The sequence below is a fragment of the Populus alba genome, chromosome 1, assembly GCF_005239225.2.
Source record: "Populus alba chromosome 1, ASM523922v2, whole genome shotgun sequence".
Classification (NCBI taxonomy): domain Eukaryota; kingdom Viridiplantae; phylum Streptophyta; class Magnoliopsida; order Malpighiales; family Salicaceae; genus Populus; species Populus alba.
Genome location: NC_133284.1, coordinates 40,361,123 through 40,387,211, shown reverse-complemented (window position 1 = coordinate 40,387,211; position 26,089 = coordinate 40,361,123). Strand labels below are relative to the sequence as shown.

At 30.5% G+C, this 26,089-nt stretch overlaps 2 protein-coding genes across 2 annotated transcripts; both read left to right on the top strand.

Moving 5' to 3' along the window:
- The first annotated feature begins 12,087 nt into the window (after positions 1-12,087).
- On the top strand, positions 12,088-16,601 carry LOC118056823 (CSC1-like protein ERD4). Its single transcript, XM_035069188.2, has 6 exons — positions 12,088-12,636; positions 13,203-13,354; positions 13,431-13,706; positions 14,066-14,910; positions 15,215-15,470; positions 15,936-16,601. The coding sequence occupies exons 1-6, from the start codon at positions 12,366-12,368 to the stop codon at positions 16,314-16,316; spliced, it is 2,181 nt and encodes a 726-aa protein (XP_034925079.1). The 5' UTR covers positions 12,088-12,365; the 3' UTR covers positions 16,317-16,601.
- A 3,306-nt stretch (positions 16,602-19,907) lies between these two features.
- LOC118056824 (CSC1-like protein ERD4) lies at positions 19,908-24,424 on the top strand. Its single transcript, XM_035069190.2, has 6 exons — positions 19,908-20,521; positions 21,086-21,237; positions 21,311-21,586; positions 21,943-22,787; positions 23,092-23,347; positions 23,768-24,424. The coding sequence occupies exons 1-6, from the start codon at positions 20,251-20,253 to the stop codon at positions 24,146-24,148; spliced, it is 2,181 nt and encodes a 726-aa protein (XP_034925081.1). The 5' UTR covers positions 19,908-20,250; the 3' UTR covers positions 24,149-24,424.
- Positions 24,425-26,089: the final 1,665 nt, after the last annotated feature.

The window sequence follows — 26,089 nt, the reverse complement described above, 5'->3', positions numbered from 1 at the left end:
TTTGTTTTTTTTTTTTTTTTTTAAATGGAGTGAGTAGGCCCTCATTTAACAAAAATAACTCAGTTTTTCATTCAACATAAAAAATCATTTTTTATTTTTATAAAAAAATATTATGAAAAATAATATAAAAATAATATTTTTTAATATTAATAATAATTTATTAATTATTTTATTAATAATATTAATTATAATAAAACTAATAATATTTAATAATACAAATAATACTATTTTTTTATATGAATATTTAGAATTATAACAAAAAAATAATTATATTTATAACACAAATAATTATATTAAGAATTTAAAAATATTTATAACACAAATAATAATATATTTTTATATCAATACTTTGAGTAATAATAAAAATAATAATATTTATAATAAAAATAATAATATTTATAACAAAAATTATTATATTAAAAAATAAAAAAAATATTTATAACATAAATTATTTAGATCCTAACAAGTATATAGGTGAATTGGATTATGAGGCAAGACCCATTAAACATGAGTCAAAACTTTTTCTAAGTTGGGCCTTGAGTAATAAAAACAATAATATTTATAATACAAATAATAATATTTATAACAAAAATTATTATATTAAAAAATAAAAAAAATATTTATAACACAAATTATTTGGATCCTGACAAGTACACAGGGTGAATTGGATTATGAGGCAAGACCCATTAAACATGAGTCCTTGGGCAAGCCCCAAGGGGGTTTGGGGTTGGGGGATGGGTTAGGGCCCTTGTACGGACCTAAGCGGGTTGGGTTTAGGTTTGTGGGTAGATCCAAAAGGGGCTTGGTCCGAGTCCCAACACATGGTCATGACATTAGGAAGCTAACCTGGATTGACTATGATTTTTTTTTCCTTTTAAGAAATTAAATTTTTTTCAATCTCATCCTTTAACATTGAATTTTTCGATAATTCAGCTTCGTAATTTTACTCAATTTACTTTTAACAAGGTTACCCTGGTATGACGATCATGTTGACATTAAGGTCAAATATTCATGTTTTTATATATTTTGATGATAACAATAAAATAAAAATGGACTAATAATATACCTTGTTGAGAATAAATTTTAAATAGGTTTATTAAAAAAACATATCAACAAAGCATAATGGATTTCGTAATCAAGAACTCCAAGAAAAAAACAAAGTGAAGACTTAGATTAAGTATTCATTTAAAGTGCTCAACGTCAATTTTTATATCCTACATGGTAACAGAGTTAAAATGAATTCACACTCTTCACAATGTATGCATTAACGGATTGATATATAATATGATATAATCTAAGATAGATAGTTATAAGAATTCATCAAGGTAAATCTATTAAAACTGGAATTCTATATGAACTAGTCAACTATTTGATATGACTAAATGAATCAGTCAACCATTTATTCATCAGTGATGAACACTTAGGAATTCTGCAAGAACCGATCATCTGATTAGATTGAACTAAGTTGAACTGATCATATGATTAATTTGAACCATTCGATCGTTTTGATCGTTTGTGTGATTATAACAGCTATAAACAACTAGTGTGTGTGTATGTGTTGCTTATCTAATTGCAAAATTAATGAGGGATTCCAAACATATATCATATACTCATATACAAGCTAAAGCTAATATAAGTGGTGTTATTAAACCTTTATAATAGCACAAAAGTATTCAATATCATTCTCGTTACACTTAAATATCTTCAAATCTTATAAATGCTATCTTGTGAGATATAGAGATATTAGATCTTTCAACTATATTATCTATTATATCGAGAGAGTTAATTATGATAACAAAATTACTCTTGTAAACTTAAGCTCATGATCGTGAGGTTAACGAGTTCACCTGAATTGACTATGATTTTTTTAAAAAAAAATGATTTTAATCTCGCCCTTTAACATTGAGTTATTTGATAATTAGGTTTCATAATTTTACTCAATTTGCTTTTAACAAGGTTACCCCAGTATCATAACCATGTTGACCTCTAGGTCAAATATTCATGTTTTTATATATTTTTATGATAACAATAAAATGAAAAATGAACGAGTAATATACCTTGTTGAGAAATAAGTTTTTAAACAGATTTATTCAAAGAACATATAAACAAGCGTAATGGATTTCGTGATCAAGAAATCCAAGAAGGAAACAAAGTGAAGACTTGGATTAAATATTCATTTAAAGTGCTAAATGTCAATTTTTATATCCTACTTTATAGCATAATTAAAATGAATTCACACTCCTTATTATGCATTCATTAAAGAATTGGTATATAATCTGATATAATCTAAGATAGACGATTCTAAGAATTCACCAAGGTTAAATTGTTAAAATTAAAATTCTGTATGAACTAGTCAACCGTTTGATATAATTAAATGAATCAATCAACCATTTATTCATCAATAATGAACACCTGGAAATTCTACAAAAATCAATCGACTGATTAGCTTGACTAATTTGAATCGGTCAACTATTTTAGTCGTTAGTATGATTATAACGGTTATAAACAACTAGTTTTTCTTATAAACATATATATATTGGTCGTCCAATTGTAAAATTAAGGAGGGATTCCAAACATATATCATATACAAGCTAATATAAATGCAAAAACACTATAAAACATGAATCGTTAATTATACTCTAATTGGAGTTTTAAACCTTTATAATCTAGCACAAAAGTACTTAATCTTATTCTCACTACACCAAAACACTTTCAAATTATATAAGTGTTATCTTATGAGATATAAAGATATTAGATCTTTCAATTGTATTATCTACTCTATTGAAAGAGTTAATTATAATAACAAAATTAACATTGTAAACATTTGAAAGTTAGGTAAAAAATTTTAGTATTAGTGAGGTGATTTCACTATGGAAACATCTTGAATATGATATATTTTCAAGTGGAGAAAATCTTGAAGAGGACATATCTTCAAGTGGGGAAAATCTTGATGTTGCTTTATCAAGTGACTATTATACTCCTAAATTTAGACTAGTGAATGAATACAATACTCAAGTGCAGTTTGGTACTTGAAGTGTGGATATATGCTTGTCAAACCATGTTAAAAACAAGTTTGCAAATTCTTTTCTTTATCTCTTTATTTTAGGCACTTTAATTATATTGTTGATTATTGTGTTTATTTCAATTAATTTGTTAATACTAGTGATATACCTAATTCATCCCCTCTTAGGTGTTATAATTGTCTTAACACCTGAACAACTTGCTAGATCATAGATTTTGCATGCTAACTCGTGTATAATTGGATTGGGTTTTTTTGACATTTTTATTTATTTTTTTTCTTCAATTTCTCCCTTTAATATTTTATTTGCTAAAAATTAAGCTTGATTTTTTTTTCTTCCTTTTGCTTTCTATTAAGTTATTACATTCTCATTTAATTTTTACTTTGTTATCAAATAAGATCCTTCAACATTTGATTTTTTTTAGAATTTTATTTTCAAACATTTGATTAATTGAGAGTTAATCTTCATATTTTTTTTACTTTTTTTCTATGGAATTATCTTAATCTTATGATCATGTTCACGAGATTACCAAGTTAAACTGGTTTTAATTGGGTTTTTTTTTTTTTTTTTTTAAAATATTTTTTTTTTCAGTTTTTTCCTTCAACATTGAGTTATTTCGTAATTGAGCATCATAGTTTTATTAAGTTCTCTTTTGATGAGGTTACCTTGATATAACATAGCACAACCAATCATCTAGTCAATGTACTATATTGATATGTTTATAACATTTTATGTCAAAATTCAAGATTATATGCATTGCACGTGACAAATTAATTATGAATTAACTTAAATAACATTCCAAAAATATGTTAAAATAATCATAAGTCTTAGGCATTATATGTTAGAGTTATTAAGAACAAGTCGATGATTGATCAATTGTCCAATCAAAGTACAAGAGCTAGTGTTATGACATGTAAAAGTAATGTCACACTAACTAAGTAAAGCAAGTACAAGTAGTAAGAGACATGGTATAAATAGCTAGCAATGAGTATGTCGAAGAGGTAAGCATCGGTAAAAGTCTAAATAGATTACGTTTTAGGTGTGTTGATCTCTCAAATATTTATCTTATCAATATGTTAATATATGTTAGTTTATATCTACTAAGGAGAAGAAACTACACAATATGAACTTAATCATGAGAGAATATAGTAGAAATCTTGCAAATCAACCAAAACATAAGGATCCAAAACCTCAAACCTTGAGTAAAAGGTTTATTTGCTCTATAGGAAAAGGAAAGGTTTACACATAATAAGAGATAGTGCGTGAAAATAAAGAAGCGGGAAAAATATAACTATAAATACATTATGTAACTAGTATGGTCTATTTATTTTGTTATATGAAAGAATTTCATGTAAATACTTAAATTTAATTCTAAATAAACTCATTCATATACATGATAAGTCTTAATACAAAAATAAACTCTATCATATTTCCTTACTAATAATTATGTGAATCATAAATAATATAGAGCATTAATTATGTTGAGAACTCTCATTTTGAATAGGATTAAACCTTATATTCAATTACATGAACTATTGCTACTATGATAGATCGTTTCCTTTGATTGACTTAACTCTTGACCATCTAATTAACTACTTCTTTGTTTCTTGATCAATTGGGACTTTTTAAGCATAGTCAATTCCATTGTTCATGATCAATTTTAGTTTTTATTTTTCTATTTGGTTGCAAAAAACTATACTTCTTATTTGGATAACATGAAAATTTTTATTTTTTTTTATTTTTATTTTAAACAATGCCCATAATATTTCTTAAATTTTAAACAAATGAAATCATATTTCCCTATCATTTTCATACTGAAATGGAGCAAAAAAAAAAAAGTTATACTCAACAATAGCTTAATTATCAAACCCAAAGTATAGATAATACATATATAAAGCAGCTTCATGCTTATGATTTCCATATCGATCATTTAGTTTCCTTAGGAATCCTATCTTTCATTGCATCCCCAATACAAGAATCAATTTAATATTATCATCATTGTTTTATATGTTTCAACCATAGAATATATATTACAGTATGCATCATTACTTCTTTATTGGATATGGATAATAACTGATTGATCGACAATTTTTACAAGGATGATACCATGATGATTAAAGGTCATTTTATATCCTAACCTTAATTAATCAAGTCGTTAGCTTCTTTATTGTTTCCTATCTTTGAAAAGAATGAAAATCAAACTAGAAAACCTTTTGACAAGGTTTGTGGCCACTAAATAATTGATATTTAGCTGATTAAAATGTTTAACCAATGCATTTACTTCTTCAGGCCATGGTTGGTTACCTTGTTTCCAAGTTTAAGAGATGTTGGTGATCACCATCCAACTTGTCATCTCATCATTGAGTTTTAATTTAATGATTTATGTCGTGGATAATGTTTTATATCATTCCTTGTTGGAAGGTGTTTTAGACCCAAAGAACTTGGAAGCTTGCTATGTTCTAATTTATTCAGTTCCACCCTACGTCTTCTCATTTAGGTAAAATTGTATTACAAGTAGGACACTTGTATACTTTATAAAGAGGCCTAACATTATTATTTTTTATGTAAAATCTTTGGCATTATATTGATTCTCTAATATATTGGTTTCTTTATTTAAATGAGAACTCACATTTTATAAGGTTCATAAATTTCAATATATTGATCATTAATTTTTTTAAAAAATATATTTTCAATTTATTCTATCACATGTATGCATAAACTTTTTTATTTGTACTTAAAAAAAAATTAGCTACAAAAATATGTCAAAAAAAACCTACATATACAAATTTGTTTTATAGGAGATATCTTACTCATGGTGGAGCACGAGTCATATAACCAGTATAAAACTAAAAGAGGTGGCGATTTTATTGTTCACCACCTCACAAAACATTATTCATTTCAATAGTTTTTTTCTTTTAAATATATATTTCTTTCTCTAATTTTATACTTCAATATTTAGTTTTTTGAGATAAGGCTTCATGATTTATTGTAGTTTGTTTTATACATGGTTAGCTTGGTCTTATAACTTGTGTCACGGGTTTGACTCAAGTTTTTTTTTTAATTGACAAGATTTTTATTTCAACTTTCAACATTTGGATTGTTTGAGAATTAGGCTTCATGATTTTTTTTGTTTGCTTTCTATAAGGCTATCTCGGTCATATGACTCAAGTCGTGAATTTGGTGAATTAACCCAATTGACTAGAGTTTTTTTTTTTTTAAATGGTTTTTTTTTTAATTTCATCATTTAGTATTGGGATGATTATAAATTAGGCTTCATTATTTATTTTGGTTTGTCTTTCTATGACGTTATCTTGGTTTTATGATTCAAGTAACATGTTTTGCAAGATAACCTAGGTAGACGCGTGTTGTTTTATCATGTCTTGTTTTTAAATTGATTTTTTTTTTTCATTTTCAACATTTAACAATGAGTTTATTGAGAATTAAAATTTATAATTTATTTTAATTTATTTTCTATAAGGTTATCATAATTTCATGAACTTGGTTGCGGGTTTGGCAGGTTAACCTGAGTTGACTCTAGTCATTTTTTTGGTGTATTTTTTATGAGGTTATTCTAATCTCATGACCCGATTTACGGATTTAGCAAGTTAATTAAGGGTAAAAAAATAATTTTTAATTAATTTTTTTCAATTTTATTTTTTCAATATTGAGTTAATTTGGAAACAGTTTTATAATTTGTTTTAATTTATTTTATATGGGGTTATTATGGTCTCATAATCTAGGTTACAGATTTGACAAGGTCAATCTAGGTTGGTCTGAATTGATAAAATATGTTGTCATTTCAATATTATTATTTTTTTAAAATGATGTTTTGAATTTTTGTAAATCAAATTATATTTTTATTTATTATTTTTAAACTCATCAAATCAAACAAATAACATGGGGTCAACCTCCACACTTTTATAGATCAATTTCTAACTAGAAAATAATATTAACTTATGAAAAAGCATTATTGTCCAACTTAGAATAAATAATCTGAACAAAATAGGACATTGAATCTTTTATAAGGACTCAAACATTAATTTTAGGGTGTTTTTTTCTAAACTAACATTGGTGTAGAAAAGTTTTGAGGAATTAGCGCCACCATAAAAAGATTTTTTTAAAAAAAAACAGACAGTAAAAATCTTCCATAAACTATGATATTTTTTTTTAAAGAAACATTATTATAAATTATAAATAAATTTAAAGACGTGGGGGAAATATTATTTTTCCGCACCCATTAACATTATAGATTACAATAGTAATTCACAATATTCGTTTTTTTTTCGCATTTAGTCTATTTTTTTCTCTTTAGTTATATTTTTTTTTGTCGTGTTTATAGAGGATTTAGAGTGGATAATTTATTTTAATTTGTCTTTATATATTTATTGTTGTATCAAAAAATTATCTCAACATTAGGTTGGTATAAAAAAAATATCATAGCATCGCGATATGGTCTATTTAAAAAAAAAATAGTTAAATAAAATATAATTTTTTTTAAAAAAACTAGGGTATTAAAATTTTATGGAGTCAATAACTCAGTTAGCAAGTTTGAATAGATAACTCTGGTTGCCCATGTTTGCAAGTTTAATGAGGTACTTTTATTTTTATTTTTATTTTTATTTTCTAATTGAACTCAATTATATGATCTTGTATTTTTCTTTTAATCATATGGTTAAAAAAATAGTTTCAGGAAAAAAAACATGCTATTAAATTTTAGAAGAGTTTATGAGCTCGTTGACGTGTATGGCGAGTTGAACTGCTTCTTTTTTTATAATTTTTTTTTTTCACTTTTATCATTTGATATTAGACTGAGAATTGAGTTTCATTTTGTTTTCTATTAGGTTATCATAATCTTAAAAAAAAGTCTCGATATTGGTTTGATACTCGATTTTTTGATCGTCTATTTTTTTATCATATAGTTAAATGAACAATAGTTTAGAAAGAAAAAAAAAACAAGTTATTAATCCTAATGAAATCCATTACCTGGTTTGCGGGTTTGATATGTTGAACTGAGTTATCCAATTCACAGGTTTCATGGGGTTACTCATCAAACCTTATATGTTTTTTTTTAGTTTTCGGTCCTTTAATTCTTCTAATTGTTTATTTTTATTTCATTCTTATTCAATATTGAATTGGATTGAGAAATTAAATTTATGTTTTATTTTCTATGGAATTATAACAATTTCAAATAAATGTCTTTTTAGGGTTGATGTTCGATTTTGAAAGTATCTAATATTATCGTAAAATTAAATAAAAATAATTTATAAAAGTAACAAAGTTATTAAACCTATTAAAGTTTATAACCCAAGTCACAAGGTGGCCAAGATCAATCTAATCTAGCATCGTCTCAATATTAAAAAATATTGCCTTATAGTTTTTTTTAAAAAGTTATGTCATGTTTTTATCAATTATTTAAGTAATCCTCACACTCATTAAATTAAATTAAAAATTTATTTTGAATTAGTTTCTACACGATTTAATTTGAAACTCGAGGTAGACAAGAAATCAAATTGATAAATTTCAAAATCAAATTGTTTAATTAGATTTAATGTCACTGCAAATAAAAATATTCATACTCAATATTTTTTTAAAATTAAAAAAATAATAATCCAACCGAGTGAAACTCGGTAAAATATACTAGTTAGCACTGAAATATGGTTGTGTTATTTTAAAAAACCACAGTATACTCGCCCTTCCTCGACTAGTTGCCAAGTTTTTTTAAGAAAAATTATTTCATTTTTTTACTTTATTTTTATTCTATTAAAATTTGTAGTTTATATTCTATATTCTATAAATTTATAATCCTTTATATATGTGTAAGAAAATCAATAAGAAATTCAGATCATTTACCGAATTTTCATAATATTTTAATTAATAACTAAAAAAACACTTAAAATTATAAAATTAAACCTCTCTTCTACCTAGCCGCACCTCTTTTCTCCTCTTCTTTCGATAAATCATATAAGCTTAAATAACATTGGCTAACTTCAAATTTCTTTAATTAATCTTTGACCAAAATCAAAATCAACAACATGAAAGCCATTGCTGCAGCTATTCAAAGATAATTTCTCCCTGCTTTCCTTGCTCGTACTGGGGATGCTTTCTAGAGGCTTTACCCAATTTCTTGGAAAAAAAAACACATTTTTCTTTCTCAATCTTCCATGCCGACAGAAAAAAAAAGCTTTAAAAATATATATCTTTTGATCAATTTATAAATTTAAAAAATATATTTCAAATAAAATCTTAAAATACTAATATTTATATAATAATTGTCGCACTTCATAAATAACAATATTTAAACAATTTTATTTTTGCTTTAAGCTTTTGAATTGTCATAATTTTTATTAGATACAATTAAATAAGTGGTCGATCATTTCACTTAAAAATTAATAATTTTATAAATATTTTTTAATATATATTTTTTAGTAAAATTATAAACTTGAAAATTTAAAAATAAACATTTAAAATTTTTTAAAAGTAATTATTTATATAGTAGTTTTTACAGATAATTCTGAACAATCAAGAATGAGTTTCTACTTTTTTCTTATTCCATTTCACTCTTTATTTGCACTTTACATGCTAATTACTCAATTTATCCTTTCGTTTCCTGGAAGCATACCAATAGTCGAAGGCATCCATCCCCTCCGACCGGTCTCGAAAAACACCAGAAAGGCATCCAACCGGCAACGTTCTTTCTTATCTTGCAAGTTGGATGCACCCACTGGATAAAAAAGCGGCAGCAGCAGCAGCAGCAGCTCTGATGGGGCCGCATGATACCCTGTCGTCACCCACGTCGCCCCCCAATGATCAGCCCTTCTCAATTCCCCGCTAAAACCGACAAAGTATCCCTGTAATGGGCCCCGTCCATCAGTTCCGACATCTACGCGGCACAGTACCAGATATGTAGTCGGCAGCCTGCTGTCTTGCCGCGTGTCCCTTCTTCTAAAGGAAGTTTTAGCTTTGTCTGCAACTTGTGATTTTAATTTAAAAGGACTGGCGGGGGATGCACAGTCTCGACCGAGCGCGTGCCAGGGACGTTGCTGGTTTGAGCCGTAGTGTGACGGCACCGTTTTGTAATGTTTTGAATTTGAATCAGCGGTGGGGTTACTGGAGAGTGGGCGTGGGGAGGTGGAATAGATCTGGTATGTGGGGACACGGAGAGAAGTGGCCGCTTGACGGTCACGAATTCCACAAGCTCCTCTAGTTTTGGATAACTCTCTCTTTATTCCTCGCCTTCTGATTCAACTAACCTGTCCTTTACCAGCACCCACAGAGTTAACTACTTTCATCTTATACTTTTGTGCAAGAGATTGGTTTTTAAAGTTTTTTTTTTTATTTAAAAATTATTAAAATAATATTTTTTTTTATTTTTATATCAGGATATTATAATAATCTAAAAATTAAGTAGCCATTTGATAAAGTTTGATACTAATTACTATAATTAAGTCTAAATTCTAAACACCGTAGTTTTTCCCCCTTCCTTGTTATTGGTAGGAGAGATTCTAATCAAATTGTGATAATGAATAACTACAGCACGAGGGAGAGAGATAAACGAGAGAGAAACACAAGAGAAGAAATTAAAAATAATACTAATTTTAAGGATAACAAAGATATTTTTATCCCTTTGTTTTTTAATGATTGTGAATGAGATTTTCTCTCTCTTTTTTTTTTTTTTTTTTAATCTCCTTTTTCTTATATTTTAAGTATTGGTAATTCTAAATTGCAGCAATATAGAATTTCTTAGATTGAGTATTCAAGGGTGAGTAAAAAAAATTAAAAAAACCAGAAAAAAAAATAATCGAAAAAATTAAATTATAAAAAAAACTGATTAAAATTAAAAAAAAAATTGTTTTGATTTTTTAGCATAAAAATAAACTGAACCCAAACCGAAAAAATTGAGTCAAACTAAAAAAATCAAGCCAAACAAAAAAAAATCGGGTCAAAACAAAAAAAACCGAGTTAAACAGGTTTGAACAAGTTTTTATCTAAAAAAACCAAACCAGACTGAAACTAATCGATTTAAGCTGGTTTCGGTTCAATTTTGGTTTTTTTATATAAAAAAATTTAGTTTAGTTATTTTTATATATAAGAATAGAATCGAAAATGATTATTCATGAGAATTCATCTATATGATTAACATTTTATTATAGTAATATTTATTTTGTTTTATAAATTTGACAAGAATCATATCTTGCGAGAGATAATTATATATTAAAATATTCCTTGTCTTGGTATCTAAAATTATCTTTACTTTAAAAAGAATATGCGGTTTCCGTGTTTTATAAGAGATTAAATGAAGGAATAACTCCTAGCTACGTAACTGACGCTACAATAAAAATAATTGATTGACGAATTAAAGCTCAGAATAAATAGAAATCATTTAAGTAAAACATTGTTCTATTCCTTCTACATGTTCAGTACATACCCATTTTACATTTTGATTTTTGTAAATTACAAGATAGTTTTAATATCTTATTTAAACGAGTGTGTTTGGTGTTGTAATATGTAATGTTTTTTTTAAAAAAATTTATTAGCTTTAAAATATATTAAAATAATTATTTTTAATATTAATATATTAAAATAATTAAAAAACAGTAAATACTAATACTTTTTAAAGTAAAATATATTTTTAAAACATGTAAAGAAACCATAAACTATCGTGTTTCTAATCAGTCATAAATGGGTGCAATAGTTAAAAGTTTTGTTTTATTTTTTTAGATAATGTTAAATATTGTGTTATTGGTACTTTTTAAATATTTTTTATATAAAAATATATTAAAATAATATTTTTTATTTTTAAAATTTTATTTTTAATCTAAAACGCACGTCAAAATAGTTAAAAGTTACGAACCTGAGCTAGGATGCAGAAAACATTATCTAAAAAGATCGCGTTGACGTGGACAGTGCATTTTTAAAAATGCTAAAATAAAAATTGAATCGTGCCAAAATAAAATAAAATAAAATAAAATAAAATAAAGAACTCGAAGCGAAGCGCGCTCTGTGCTTTCTTTCTTTTCACACACAGACACACTCATTTTATTTACGAGGGCTGTGAAATTAAAGCACGGCGAGGATGATGATGAAAAAAAAAAAAAAACAAGAAACAAAAGCGCGAAACCCCACAGAACCAAACAGCTCGCTAGCCTTCGTCTTTATGGCAGATATTTTGTATTCTCGCATCCTTTTGCTTTCGAACCACCCACCAACCAATGCTCTACCATAAATACATTCAACATTTCCTCCCTCAACGGTTACTTGCTTTCATTGCCCTCGTCTTAACTGCTACTTTTCCTTTCCTTCCCCCCTTATAATTCCCATTTCACATAATTCTGTTCTGAGCGAGTTATGGATTTCACATCTTTCTTGACGTCTTTAGGGACGTCGTTTTTTATTTTCGTGGTGTTGATGCTTCTGTTTACATGGCTGTCGAGGAAGCCTGGAAACTCCTTCGTGTATTACCCCAACCGGATCTTGAAAGGTCTGGATCCCTGGGAGGGCGGGTCAAGATCCCGCAACCCATGTGCTTGGATCCGGGAAGCCCTCTCTTCCAGCGAGCAGGACGTTATAAACATGTCCGGTGTAGACGCTGCTGTCTACTTTGTCTTCTTGAGCACTGGTATTTGATTAATTAAACTCTCTTTCTCCGAGTCTCTCTCTCTCTCTTGTAAAAAACTAATACAAAGAATCGCTTCGATTGTAATGTTGTGACTAATTTATCGGGTTGTTAGCATCATACCTTCTACGGGTTTCTTTGTTGCTTTGAGTCTTTAATTGTGTCCCTTTTTGGTGGTAGTTCTGTTCTTTCTTCCCCTTAAATTAATTTCTCGAGGCGAAGGGATGGTTGCCTTCCAAAACTTGATACTGTAACCTTTTCATTTTTCTCTGTTTTCCGATTTCCCTTTTCATTTACTTTAGTTTGCTCAGAACAAAGTTTGTTTACATGGTGGTATGCAACTAAAAAAAGTATAAATCTAAAATAATTGGGTTTGACAATGACTACTCTTATTAGTCGTGCTTGAATTACTGACAAGCACCTTACATCACAGGATTAAGCAAATCCATCTGTGTACATTTCTTCATGATTTCGGACAACCCTCACTTCCATTCCATGTATTATTTCTCAGACAACTGCTCTCCTGACGTTGTTTATTTTTACTTTTTTTTTTTTGTTCTATATGACAGCGCTGGCAATATTGGTTTTGTCTGGCCTTGTTCTGCTGCCGGTACTTCTGCCTGTTGCTGCCACCGACGACAATGTGAAAATGCAAAAAGTTAAAGGCAACTCCTCCATAAGTTTTAGTGAAATTGACAAGTTATTAATGGGAAATGTCAAGGTACCTCCACAACTCCTCTTTCTTTGTTTTTTTTGCTTGAACTGACTTGCTCCACATGGAAAAAATATGTCTGCAGGGGGGGAGTCCAAGGCTGTGGGCATTCTTGATTGCTACCTATTGGGTTTCTCTTGTTACCTATTTCTTTTTATGGAAGGCGTACGCTCATGTTTCTGGGATGAGAGCAAATGCTCTAATGTCTCCTGAACTGAAACCAGAGCAATTCGCTGTTCTTGTCAGAGACATACCTCATGTCCCTGAGGGCCAAACTAGAAAGGAACAGGTTGATTCATATTTTAAATCCATCTATCCTGAGACATTCTATAGATCAATGGTGGTGACAAACAACAAACAGGTATTTTTTAATTTTAAATTAGTTTCTTCCTTTCCATGCTCTTGCTACTTACCCTGATGTTCTGGATTCCACATCCTAAACTGCTTCTGTAATTTGAGCCAACCCACGTTTTTTAGTTTCCAATTCCTTTGAGCTTTCAGAATTTATTATAAAGAAAAGGGAAAAAAGAAGGAATTAAGTGCTTGTAATATAATGATTCCATATCAAGTATATTTGAGGTTATCGTATATATTATTCCATATCAAGGAATTTATGATCCTCGACCAATGTCAATTGTGAGTTCTCTTTTTCTGTGTTGTGCTGCGTACTGTATGAGCTCTGCTGATTTTGAGCCCCTCTTTTTTCTAAAACTCTTCTAGGTTAACAAGATTTATAAAGAGTTGGAAGGATACAAGAAGAAGCATGCACATGCAGAAGCTGTATACAATGAATCCAAAAAAACAGGCAAACCAGAAGGATTGAGACCAACCATCAGAACTGGCCCCCTTGGTATTGTTGGTAGAAAGGTAGATAGCATAGAGCACTACAATGAGAAGATTAAAGAGCTAATCCAAAAGTTGGAAGCTGAACAGAAAGTCACTCTCCGGGAGAAACAACAACCTTGTGCTTTTGCCTTCTTCACCAATAGGGTGACTGCAGCTTCTGCCGCCCAGAGTTTACATGCCCAAATGGTTGACACCTGGACAGTCATGGAAGCCCCTGAACCACGTCAAATAATATGGTCTAATCTTAAAATTAAGCTCTTTCAAAGGATAATCCGGCAGTATGTTGTTTGTTTTATTGTGGCTTTGACCATATTGTTTTATATGATACCAATCGGGTTCATTTCCGCATTAACAACCCTGGATAATCTGAAGAAACTTCTCCCATTTTTAAAGCCAATTGTGAATATTGTCTCGGTCAAGACGGTGCTGGAAGCGTACCTTCCTCAGATTGCACTGATTGTGTTTTTGGCACTGTTGCCCAAGTTACTTTTGGCTCTCTCCAAGGCGGAGGGAATTCCTTCAGTGGGCCATGCAGTAAGGGCCACTTCTGGAAAATATTTCTATTTTACCATACTGAACGTTTTTATTGGAGTGACACTGGGTGGCACCTTATTCAAAACGTTCAAGAGCATTGAGAATGAACCAAACTCCATTGTTAGTTTGCTTGCGAGTAGCCTCCCGGGGAATGCAACATTCTTCCTGACTTTTGTGGCTCTGAAGTAAGCTCACTCTCTTAACTCTGAATTCTTTTCCTTTTAGAAAGCTATGGTTTTAGTCGTCTACCCCTCCAGAAGATGTTGCGCGACAACCAGAGCTGTTTTATTTCGTTCTTCTGTCAAAGAACTCCCCTTGCCACAAGATCTTCTTGTGCTCTTCTAAATCACTTGGACATAAAAAAGAGTTTCTTATGCTAATGGGTTTGCCTTTTCTGTTTCTATTTATTTTGATCTAGATACTTGGTCTGTTAATCATTATTCTTTTTGGAATACATTTTTCGACTTTTAAGTATTCTGTGGCTCTCAGGTTTTTCGTTGGCTATGGACTAGAGCTGTCTCGTATAGTTCCTCTAATCATTTTTCATCTAAAGAAGAAGTATCTATGCAAGACCGAAGCTGAGTTAAAAGAAGCTTGGTTTCCTGGAGATTTGGGATATGCAACCCGGATTCCTGGTGACATGCTTGTTCTCACAATTGTTCTTTGCTACTCTGTCATAGCCCCTCTGATTATTCCATTTGGAGTGGTGTACTTTGGCCTGGGATGGCTTGTCCTCAGGAACCAGGTAAGGATCTCACACCATTCATAAAAATTTTAGAATGTTTTGTTTGAATTTTGGAATGGTTACTCTGTTTGACTAGCAGCGTGTGTGTGTGTGTGTGTGTTTTTGGAGAATTCATTGCGTGCTTTCTATGTTCATATTCCTTGAACTGTTGCAAATTCTGGCAAATAGAAATCAAAATTTCCACAAAACCTGTGCTGGCATGAGATGGCTTGCATTCATTCTGAGGGTTAACACTTCAAATTTTGTAGCTAGCTAAAACACATGTATTGTGTATTGATATGACACATTTGGCTGAATTTCGGACCGATCTTTTTGACTGCGAAGCGTGTGTTCACTTGATATTTTCATTTCATTTTGAAGTGCTGCAAGTTTTGGCAAATAGAAGTTGGTATTTTCACAAAACATGCGATTTAACTCATCACGGTGCTAATCAATATTAATTGCAAATGTGGTTAAATTTAACAGGCGCTCAAAGTATATGCTCCATCCTATGAGACCTATGGCAGGATGTGGCCCCACATCCATACAAGAGTCATAGCTGCTCTGATACTATACCAAGTTACAATGTTCGGTTATTTTGGGGTGAAGAAATTCTCCTTCAGTACTCTCTTGCTACTTCCACTGCCGATAGTTTCCTTGCTGTTCGCCTTTGTCTGTCAGAAGAAATTCTATCGATCTTTCTCCGACACAGCCCTCGAAGTTGCTTGCCGTGAGTTGAAGGAAATTCCAAACATGGAACGCATCTACAGATCTTTTATCCCGCCAAGCTTGAGCTCTGAAAAGGCCGATGATGACCACTTCGAAGATGCATTATCACAAGTTTCAAGAGTCGGATCGTTTGCATGATATTACCCTGTTGGTAGCTAGCTTCTTATTGCTCGATGAAGTCCTGTAGTACCTTTAGCTTCTAAAACTTGGACCATTTGTTGATTTGTGATCACATCATGGATTTACTTGTAAACATATTGTGTATTTCGTGTATTTTACTCGAGAGTTGAAGCTTTCTAGGTTGCAGATTGCTTTAAAAAACATCAAGATGAACCGAAACCCGCGTTCAGGCAGTCGTTGTATTTCAACAAGTATTTGATTGTGTGCAGATGCATTATTAACCAAGTTTCAGTTTGTAATGTAGTTTCAAATTTCTTTAAATTTTATCGTTTTTATTTTTTTTGAATTGTTTTCATGATTTGATATTAAAATTATTTTTTAAAAAAATATTTTAATATATTTTAAAGTAAATAATATTTTAAAAAAATAATCAAAGGAATGTTATAAAAATTATAAAAACTCTATTTTTTTATAGGTACATAGAATAATAACAATGTGGCAACATACCACAAGGTTATGATAATGTAATCAAATTACTAAATAATTAAATTTATATATATATAGACTGTGGTGATGTTGGTCATTTTCATGGTTTAGTTATTGTATTATGTGCAGATGCATTATTAACCAAGTTTCAGTTTGTAACGTAGTTTTAAATTTCTTTAAATTTTAACTTTTTGTGGTCGTTTTTGAATTGTTTTGGTGTTTGGTGTTAAAAATATATTTTTAAAAAAAATTATTATTTTAACAAAATGAGAAATATTTTAAAAAATAATTATATTTTGCTATAAAAATTATAAAAAAATATTAGTTAAATATTTTTGTATAGGTACAAGATTTATTACTATTAAATAGAATAATAACAATACAAGGGATAACATACCACAAGATTATGATAATATAATCAAATCACTAAATAGTTAATTTTATATGAATAATTGAAATTGTATACTTCACTACGCGAGGATATGTGTCTAGTTTTACCATAATTGTCTGATTTTGAAATGAGATCTAACCTAGCAAGTCATAATTTACTATTTAAAAAAAATTATGATTTATTGAATTTTAAAAGAAATAAATTTTCTACTTGCCCTTTCCTTTTTAATTAAGTTCGCGTGATTCCAACAATTATGTTCATTTAATGATCCAAAAACAAAAGTATAAAAACTCTTGACTTTTTTTTTTTTTTTGAAAAATCAGTTAGGAAAGGATTGTAAGACAAAGATTTTACCTTTATATATATATATATATATATATATATATATATATATATATATATATATATATATATATATATATATATATGTATGTATGTATATATGTATGTATGTATGTATGTATTTCCCTTTTTTTTTTTTTTTTCCTTTTTTTTTGGGTTTTTAAATGTTTTTTTCTTTTCTTTTTTTTCAAAGATGGTCATTTTTTATTATTTTTTTTTTGTTTTTGTGTTTTTTTTTCAAAGTTATTTTATTGTTTTTTTTTTAATATTGAATTAGTTGAGGATTTAGTTTTGAAGTTTTTTTCTTTAAAATATTATAGATTACTATAATGTTTCACCACATGATTTTTTTTTTTTATGAATTTTTTTTTCTTCGTTTTTTTTTTTCAAAATGATATTTGTCAGTTTTTTTATATATTGAGCTAGTTAAGAATTTTGTGTTGTATTTTTTTTTTAAACCATTGTGGATTGCTACAATATTTCCCGACATGGTTTTTGTTTTGCTATAGTGTGTTCCCGCATGTATTTTTTTTAATTATCTTTGTCGAATTTTTTTTTTAATATTGAGCTAGTTGAGAATTTAGCTTTATAGTTTTTTTTTTAAAAAACATTATGGATTACTACGATGTTTTCACACATGGTTTTTTTTTCTTTTTTTATGATTTTTTTTTCTAGAATTGTCTTTTGTTGATTTTATTTTTTTCATACTAAGCTAGTTGAGAATTTAGCATCTTAGTTTTTTTTTTTAAAACACTGTTGATTGCTACGGTGTTCCTCCATATGAATTTTTTTGTTAAGATTTTTTCAAAATTATCTTTATCGATTTTATTATTTTTAATATTGAGCTTTTTGAAAAATTAAAACTATAGATTTCTGCATGAAACATTACAGATTACTACAATGTTTCCCTGCATTGTTTTTTTTTGTTATGATTTTGTTTTGAATTATTTTTTTAAATTTTATTTTTAAAAAAAGTAAGTTAGTTGAGAATTTAGCTTTATAGTTTTTTTTCTTCAAAAATATTGTGGATTGCAACAATTTTTCTCCATATATTTTTTAAAATATGATTTTTTTCACAAATCCACAACAACACACAAGCATGCTACAAGCTCGCAACATCATGCGGGCATGGCATCTGGTATATATATAGACTATGTTGATGTTGGTTATTTTCATGGTTTAGTTATTATATTTTTCCCCTCATATCTAAAGTATTTATTATTTTATTCATGGCTCAATTTGTTTTTTGGTTCGGTTTGATTTTGGTTTTATAAGTCTAAAACCAAAAAAACCAAAACGAACCGAACCCAAACTGGAAAAAACCCGAGCAAAACCAAAAAACCAAACCAAACCGGAAATAACCGAGGCAAAACCGAAAAAACCGAGAGAAACCGATTTGAACCAATTTTTTGTCTAAAAAATGAAACGGAACTGAAACAGTCTGTTTGAACCAGTTTTGGTTTTTTTAAAAAAAAAACTTTGGTTTTGATTATTTTTTTATAAAAACTGAACCGAACAGTTTAATATTATATTGATGATTATTTTTAAAAATATTTTTTTACTTTTTAATTTATTTTTATTTCTATCACATCAAACATTAAAAATAGTGGAGACAAACACACGTCAACATAGTTGAAAATTATGAAGCTGAGAGCTAGGATGCAGAAAACATTATCTAAAAAGATCACGTTGACGTGGACAGGGCATTTTTAAAAATGCTTTAATTTCCTTACTTTCTCTTTTTAAACCCTACTTTTCTCTCACTTCATTCCTCTCATATTTACAAGTGTTTAAGCTCTCATAGTCCCATGTATCAAACCCTAAAACCTATGAGAAATAAAAAGCAATAAGAAGAGAAGAAGAAAGCTTCTACTTTCTTCCATCCATTGGCCGAAAACCTTTTAAGTATAAAGCAGGGGCTAATTTTTTTTTAATTAAATTTACAATCTTTTCCTTAATCCATATTTCTTTGATAATTCAAAGTAATTATTCTAATTTTTGATGTAATTTAATATTAAAGTTGATAGAATTCATTTAGATTCATTGACTAACCATTTAGGTAACATCATATTACTAATATACCAATTATTTACTTTTATTTACTTGTTTTTCTTTCATAGGTAATTTCTATTATAACTAAAAATTCATACTTAAATGTTTTATTTTTAATTTTTATGATTCACAATTATTTTTTACAATCAATTGCTTATTTAAACTCGATTAATACACATACAATTCCATATTTTTAAAAAATGCTTAAATAAAAATTAAATCGTGCCAAATTAAAAATAAAATAAAATAAAGAAAGGTGGCATGAAACAAGCGGTTAAGAGTTGAAACCCAATTTAGTACTTTCAAGCTATGTCTCCCTACCAGGAACTCGAAGCGCGCTCGGTTGATGCCGTCCCCGCTTTCTTTTCACACAGAGACACTCATTTTACTTACGCGGACTGTGAAAATGAAAGCACTGCGACGATGATGACGATAAAACATGAACAAAAGCGCGAAACCCCACAGAACCAACAGCTCAAAAGCCTTCTTCTTATGGCAGACATTTTGTATTCTCTCATCTTTTGCATTTGAACCACCCACCAATCAATGCTCTAGCATAAATACAATCAACATTTCCTCCCTCAACGGTGACCTGCTTTCATTGCCCTCATCTTCACTGCTACTTTTCCTTTCCTTGCCCTTATAATTCCCATTTCACAATAATTCTGTTCTGAGCGAGTGATGGATTACACATCTTTCTTGACGTCTTTAGGGACGTCGTTTTTTATTTTCGTGGTGTTAATGCTTCTGTTTACATGGCTGTCGAGGAAGCCTGGAAACTCCTTCGTGTATTACCCCAACCGGATCTTGAAAGGTCTGGATCCCTGGGAGGGCGGGTCAAGATCCCGCAACCCTTGTGCTTGGATCCGGGAAGCCCTCTCTTCCAGCGAGCAGGACGTTATAAACATGTCCGGTGTAGACGCTGCTGTCTACTTTGTCTTCTTGAGCACTGGTATTTGATTAATTAAACTCTCTTTCTCCGAGTCTCTCTCTCTCTTGTAAAAAACTAATACAAAGAATCGCTTCGATTGTAATGTTGTGACTAATTTATCAGGTTGTTAGCATCATACCTTTTACGGGTTTCTTTGTTGCTTTGAGTCTTTAATTGTGTCCCTTTTTGGTGGTAGTTCTGTTCTTTCTTCCCCTTAAATTAATTTCTCGAGGCGAAGGGATGGTTGCCTTCCAAAACTTGATACTGTAACCTTTTCATTTTTCTCTGTTTTCCGATTTCCCTTTTCATCTACTTTAGTTTGCTCAGAAAAAAAATTTGTTTACATGGTGGTATGCAACTAAAAAAAGTATAAAATCTAAAATAATTGGGTTTGACAATGACTACTCTTATTAGTCGTGCTTGAACTACTGACAAGCACCTTACATCATAGGATTAAGCAAATCCATCTGTGTACATTTCTTCATGATTTCGGACAACTCTCACTTCCATTCCATGTATTATTTCTCAGACAACTGCTCTCCTCACATTGTTTATTTTTACTCTCTTTTTTGTTCTATATGACAGCGCTGGCAATATTGGTTTTGTCTGGCCTTGTTCTGCTGCCGGTACTTCTGCCTGTTGCTGCCACCGACGACAATGTGGAAATACAAAAAGTTAAAGGCAACTCCTCCACAAGTTTTAGTGAAATTGACAAGTTATTAATGGGAAATGTCAAGGTACCTCCACAACTCCTCTTTCTTTGTTTTTTTTGCTTGAACTGACTTGCTCCATGGAAAAATATGTCTGCAGGGGGGAAGTCCAAGGCTGTGGGCATTCTTGATTGCTACCTATTGGGTTTCTCTTGTTACCTATTTCTTGTCATGGAAGGCGTACGTGCATGTTTCTGGGCTGAGAGCAAATGCTCTAATGTCTCCTGAACTGAAACCAGAGCAATTCGCTGTTCTTGTCAGAGACATACCTCATGTCCCTGAGGGCCAAACTAGAAAGGAACAGGTTGATTCATATTTTAAATCCATCTATCCCGAGACATTCTATAGATCAATGGTGGTGACAAACAACAAACAGGTATTTTTTAATTTTAAATTAGTTTCTTCCTTTCCATGCTCTTGCCACTTACCCTGATGTTCTGGATTCCACATCCTAAATTGCTTCTGTAATTTGAGCCAACCCACGTTTTTTAGTTTCCAATTCCTTTGAGCTTTCAGAATTTATTATAAAGAAAAGGGAAAAAAGAAGGAATTAAGTGCTAGTAATATAATGATTCCATATCAAGTATATTTGAGGTTATCGTATATTATATTCCATATCAAGGAATTTATGATCCTTGATGGTCAACTGTGAGTTTTATTTTTCTGTGTTGTGCTGCATACTGTATGAGCTCTGCTGATTTTGAGCCCCTCTTTTTTCTAAAACTCTTCTAGGTTAACAAGATTTATAAAGAGTTGGAAGGATACAAGAAGAAGCATGCACATGCAGAAGCTGTATACAATGAATCCAAAAAAACAGGCAAACCAGAAGGATTGAGACCAACCATCAGAACTGGCCCCCATGGTATTGTTGGTAGAAAGGTAGATAGCATAGAGCACTACAATGAGAAGATTAAAGAGCTAATCCAAAAGTTGGAAGCTGAACAGAAAGTCACTCTCCGGGAGAAACAACAACCTTGTGCTTTTGCCTTCTTCACCAATAGGGTGACTGCAGCTTCTGCCGCCCAGAGTCTACATGCCCAAATGGTTGACACCTGGACAGTCATGGAAGCCCCTGAACCACGTCAAATAATATGGTCTAATCTTAAAATTAAGCTCTTTCAAAGGATAATCCGGCAGTATGTTGTTTGTTTTATTGCGGCTCTGACCATATTGTTTTATATGATACCAATCGGGTTCATTTCCGCATTAACAACCCTGGATAATCTGAAGAAACTTCTCCCATTTTTAAAGCCAATTGTGAATATTGTCTCGGTTAAGACGGTGCTGGAAGCGTACCTTCCTCAGATTGCACTGATTGTGTTTTTGGCACTGTTGCCCAAGTTACTTTTGGCTCTCTCAAAGGCGGAGGGAATTCCTTCAGTGGGCCATGCAGTAAGGGCCACTTCTGGAAAATATTTCTATTTTACCATACTGAACGTTTTTATTGGAGTGACACTGGGTGGCACCTTATTCGAAACGTTCAAGAGCATTGAGAAGGAACCAAACTCCATTGTTAGTTTGCTTGCGAGTAGCCTCCCGGGGAATGCAACTTTCTTCCTGACTTTTGTGGCTCTGAAGTAAGCTCACTATTTTAACTCGTAATTCTTTTCCTTTTAGAAAGCTATGGTTTTAGTCGTCTACCCCTCCAGAAGATGTTGCGCGACAACCAGAGCTGTTTTATTTCGTTCTTCTGTCGAAGAACTCCCCTTGCCACAAGATCTTCTTGTGCTCTGCCAAACCACTTGGACATAAAAAAGAGTTTCTTATGCTAATGTGTTTGCCTTTTCTGTTTCTATTTATTTTGATCTAGATATGTGGTCTGGTAATCATTATTCTTTTTGGAATACATTTTTTGACTTTTAAGTATTCTGTGGCTCTCAGGTTTTTCGTTGGCTATGGACTCGAGCTGTCTCGTATAGTTCCTCTAATCATTTTTCATCTAAAGAGGAAGTATCTATGCAAGACCGAAGCTGAGTTAAAAGAAGCTTGGTTTCCTGGAGATTTAGGGTATGCAACCAGGATTCCTGGTGACATGCTTGTTCTCACAATTGTTCTTTGCTACTCTGTCATAGCCCCTCTGATTATTCCATTTGGAGTGGTGTACTTTGGCCTGGGATGGCTTGTCCTTAGGAACCAGGTAAGGATCTCACACCATTCATAAAAAACTTCAGAATGCTTTTTTGGAGAATTCATTGCGTGCTTTCAATGTTCATATTCCTTGAACTGTTGCAAATTCTGGCAAATAGAAATCAATATTTCCACAAACCTGTGCTGGCATGAGATGGCTTGCATTCATTCTGATGGGTTAACACTTCAAATTTTGTAGCTAGCTAAAACAACATGTATTGTGTATTGATATGACAAACATTTTCTGAATTTCGGATCGATCTGTTCGCTTGATGTTTTCATTTCATTTTGAAGTGCTGCAAGTTTTGGCAAATAGAAGTTAGTATTTTCACAAAACATGCGATTTAACTCTTCCAGTTTTGCAGCTAAACATGCACTCCTTATCATGGTGCTAATCAATATTAATTGCAAATGTGGTTAAATTTAACAGGCACTCAAAGTATATGCTCCATCCTTTGAGACCAATGGCAGGATGTGGCCCCACATCCATACAAGAGTCATAGCTGCTCTGATACTATACCAAGTTACCATGTTCGGTTATTTTGGGGTGAAGAAATTCTCCTTCAGTACTCTCTTACTAGTTCCACTGCCGATAGTTTCCTTGCTGTTCGCCTTTGTCTGTCAGAAGAAATTCTATCGATCTTTCTCCGACACAGCCCTCGAAGTTGCTTGCCGTGAGTTGAAGGAAATTCCAAACATGGAACGCATCTACAGATCTTTTATCCCACCAAGCTTGAGCTCTGAAAAGGCCGATGATGACCATTTCGAAGATGCATTATCACAAGTTTCAAGAGTCGGATCGTTTGCATGATATTACCCTGTTGGTAGGTAGCTTCTTGTTGCTCGATGAGCACCTTTAGCTTCTAAAACTTGGACCATTTGTTGATTTGTGGATCACGTCATGGATTTACTTGTAACATAGTGTGTATTTCGTGTATTTTACTCGAGAGTTGAAGCTTTCTAGGTTGCAGATTGCTTAAAAAAACATCAAGATGAACCGAAACCCGCGTTCAAGCAGTCGTTGTATTTCAACAAGTATTTGATTGTGTGCAGATGCATTATTAACCAAGTTTCAGTTTGTAACGTAGTTTCAAATTTCTTTAAATTTTATTGTTTTTATTATTTTTGAATTGTTTTGATGACTTGATATTAAAATTATTTTTTAAAAAATATTTTAAAGTAAATAATATTTTAAAAAATAATCACATTATAAAAGGAATGTTATAAAAATTATAAAAAATCTTAGTTAAATATTTTTTATAGGTAAATAGAATAATAACAATGTGGCAACATACCACAAGGTTATGATAATGTAATCAAATTACTAAATAATTAATTTTATATAGAGAGAGAGTGTGGTGATGTTTGTCATTTTCAGGGTTTAGTTATTGTAATTTTTTCCCCCCTCACATCTAAAGTATTTATTATAAGCACGGGCACTTTTTGTAGCCAAGTGGTATTACTTAATATACTAAAAGATATGATTTTTGTTATGGTGCTTCATTGCCTCTCTCTTTTCTTTTCTTTTCCTTTTCTTTTAATTTAATTATTCTATAATCTAATTACATAAAATTTGGCTTGGAATTATGTTAAAAAAAATACTAATTGAAAAGTAAAACACAAAGAAAATAAATGACTCCTCTCGTATTCATGATATTTTTTATTTTAATTAAAAAGTTTATTTTATTTATTTTTCAGTTTTTAGTTTGAAAAAAAATAAAAAACCTCGCCATAAAACAATAATAAAGAGAGAATGTCAACGGTTGTCATAATTATCACAACCAAAATAATCAAACTTGGCATCAAATGGTTCCATTCATTAAGAAGAGTTCGAAGACAGTGATTTTTTACCTTAATCTTGCTAGAAAAAGTAAATTGACCTTGATAAAAAAAAAAAAAATTTGATTTTGTTTTTTGGGATCATTTTTAGGGTTTTTGGCTTGATAAATTGGTTCTAGGTGGTTTTAATGTTGTTTATTAGAAGTTTTTAGATGAAAATGTGTTGAAATAGATTTTTAGGTAAAATAAAACCCCTCGTTTCTTTGGCCATCATGGTGGGGCTGAATTCTGTGAAGTAGACACGCGTATCCCAATAGGTGATGTGTCGGCTACCTTTTTTTAAAAAAAAAATTACAAGGATCAAATAACAAGTTGTTAACCCCTTTAAAACTTTGGACTGATACTTGATTTTACAAAAACTAATTCATATTTCTTATTTTACAAAGGATTAAAAATCAAGGGGCTATAATTGATCTAGAGAGAAAAATGCAACCCTATTTTTTGAAAGAGAAGAAACAACCTTAAAATTTAGGAGTGAAAAAAAAAAATAAAGAAAAGGAATATACCGGTAGAGCTACACTGAGGCTCAACCGTTACCACGCGCTACCTTAAAAGAAAGTCAATGAAAGACAATTCCAATGAAAACAAGAAAAGCTATCATATAATGTCGAAGAAAATTGAATATGGCCCAATGTAATATCCACCTTGCACGCTGGCATGTGTACTATACACATTAGATATATTATATATTATATTATATATATATATATATATATATATTATAACTTTAAAATTCTAATAACTCTTACATTTCGTCTTGAATTTTAAATTATTTGAGCCTAATAAAGGCCTAATTGAGGAGAGAATAAAAGAACGGAAAAGAAAGCAACAATTGACCAACCAAATAAGTACATTCCGATTGTATTTATGACCGGATCACGAATTTGATTGTTAATGATATTATGTTCATGAC

Coding starts and splice junctions, on each gene's coding strand:
- LOC118056823 (XM_035069188.2), top strand. CDS start 12,366: ATGGATTTCACATCTTTCTTGACGTCTTTAGGGACGTCGTTTTTTATT. Junction 12,637..13,202: donor CTTTGTCTTCTTGAGCACTG/GTATTTGATTAA, acceptor TCTATATGACAG/CGCTGGCAATATTGGTTTTG. Junction 13,707..14,065: donor TGGTGACAAACAACAAACAG/GTATTTTTTAAT, acceptor AAACTCTTCTAG/GTTAACAAGATTTATAAAGA.
- LOC118056824 (XM_035069190.2), top strand. CDS start 20,251: ATGGATTACACATCTTTCTTGACGTCTTTAGGGACGTCGTTTTTTATT. Junction 21,587..21,942: donor TGGTGACAAACAACAAACAG/GTATTTTTTAAT, acceptor AAACTCTTCTAG/GTTAACAAGATTTATAAAGA. Junction 23,348..23,767: donor GGCTTGTCCTTAGGAACCAG/GTAAGGATCTCA, acceptor TAAATTTAACAG/GCACTCAAAGTATATGCTCC.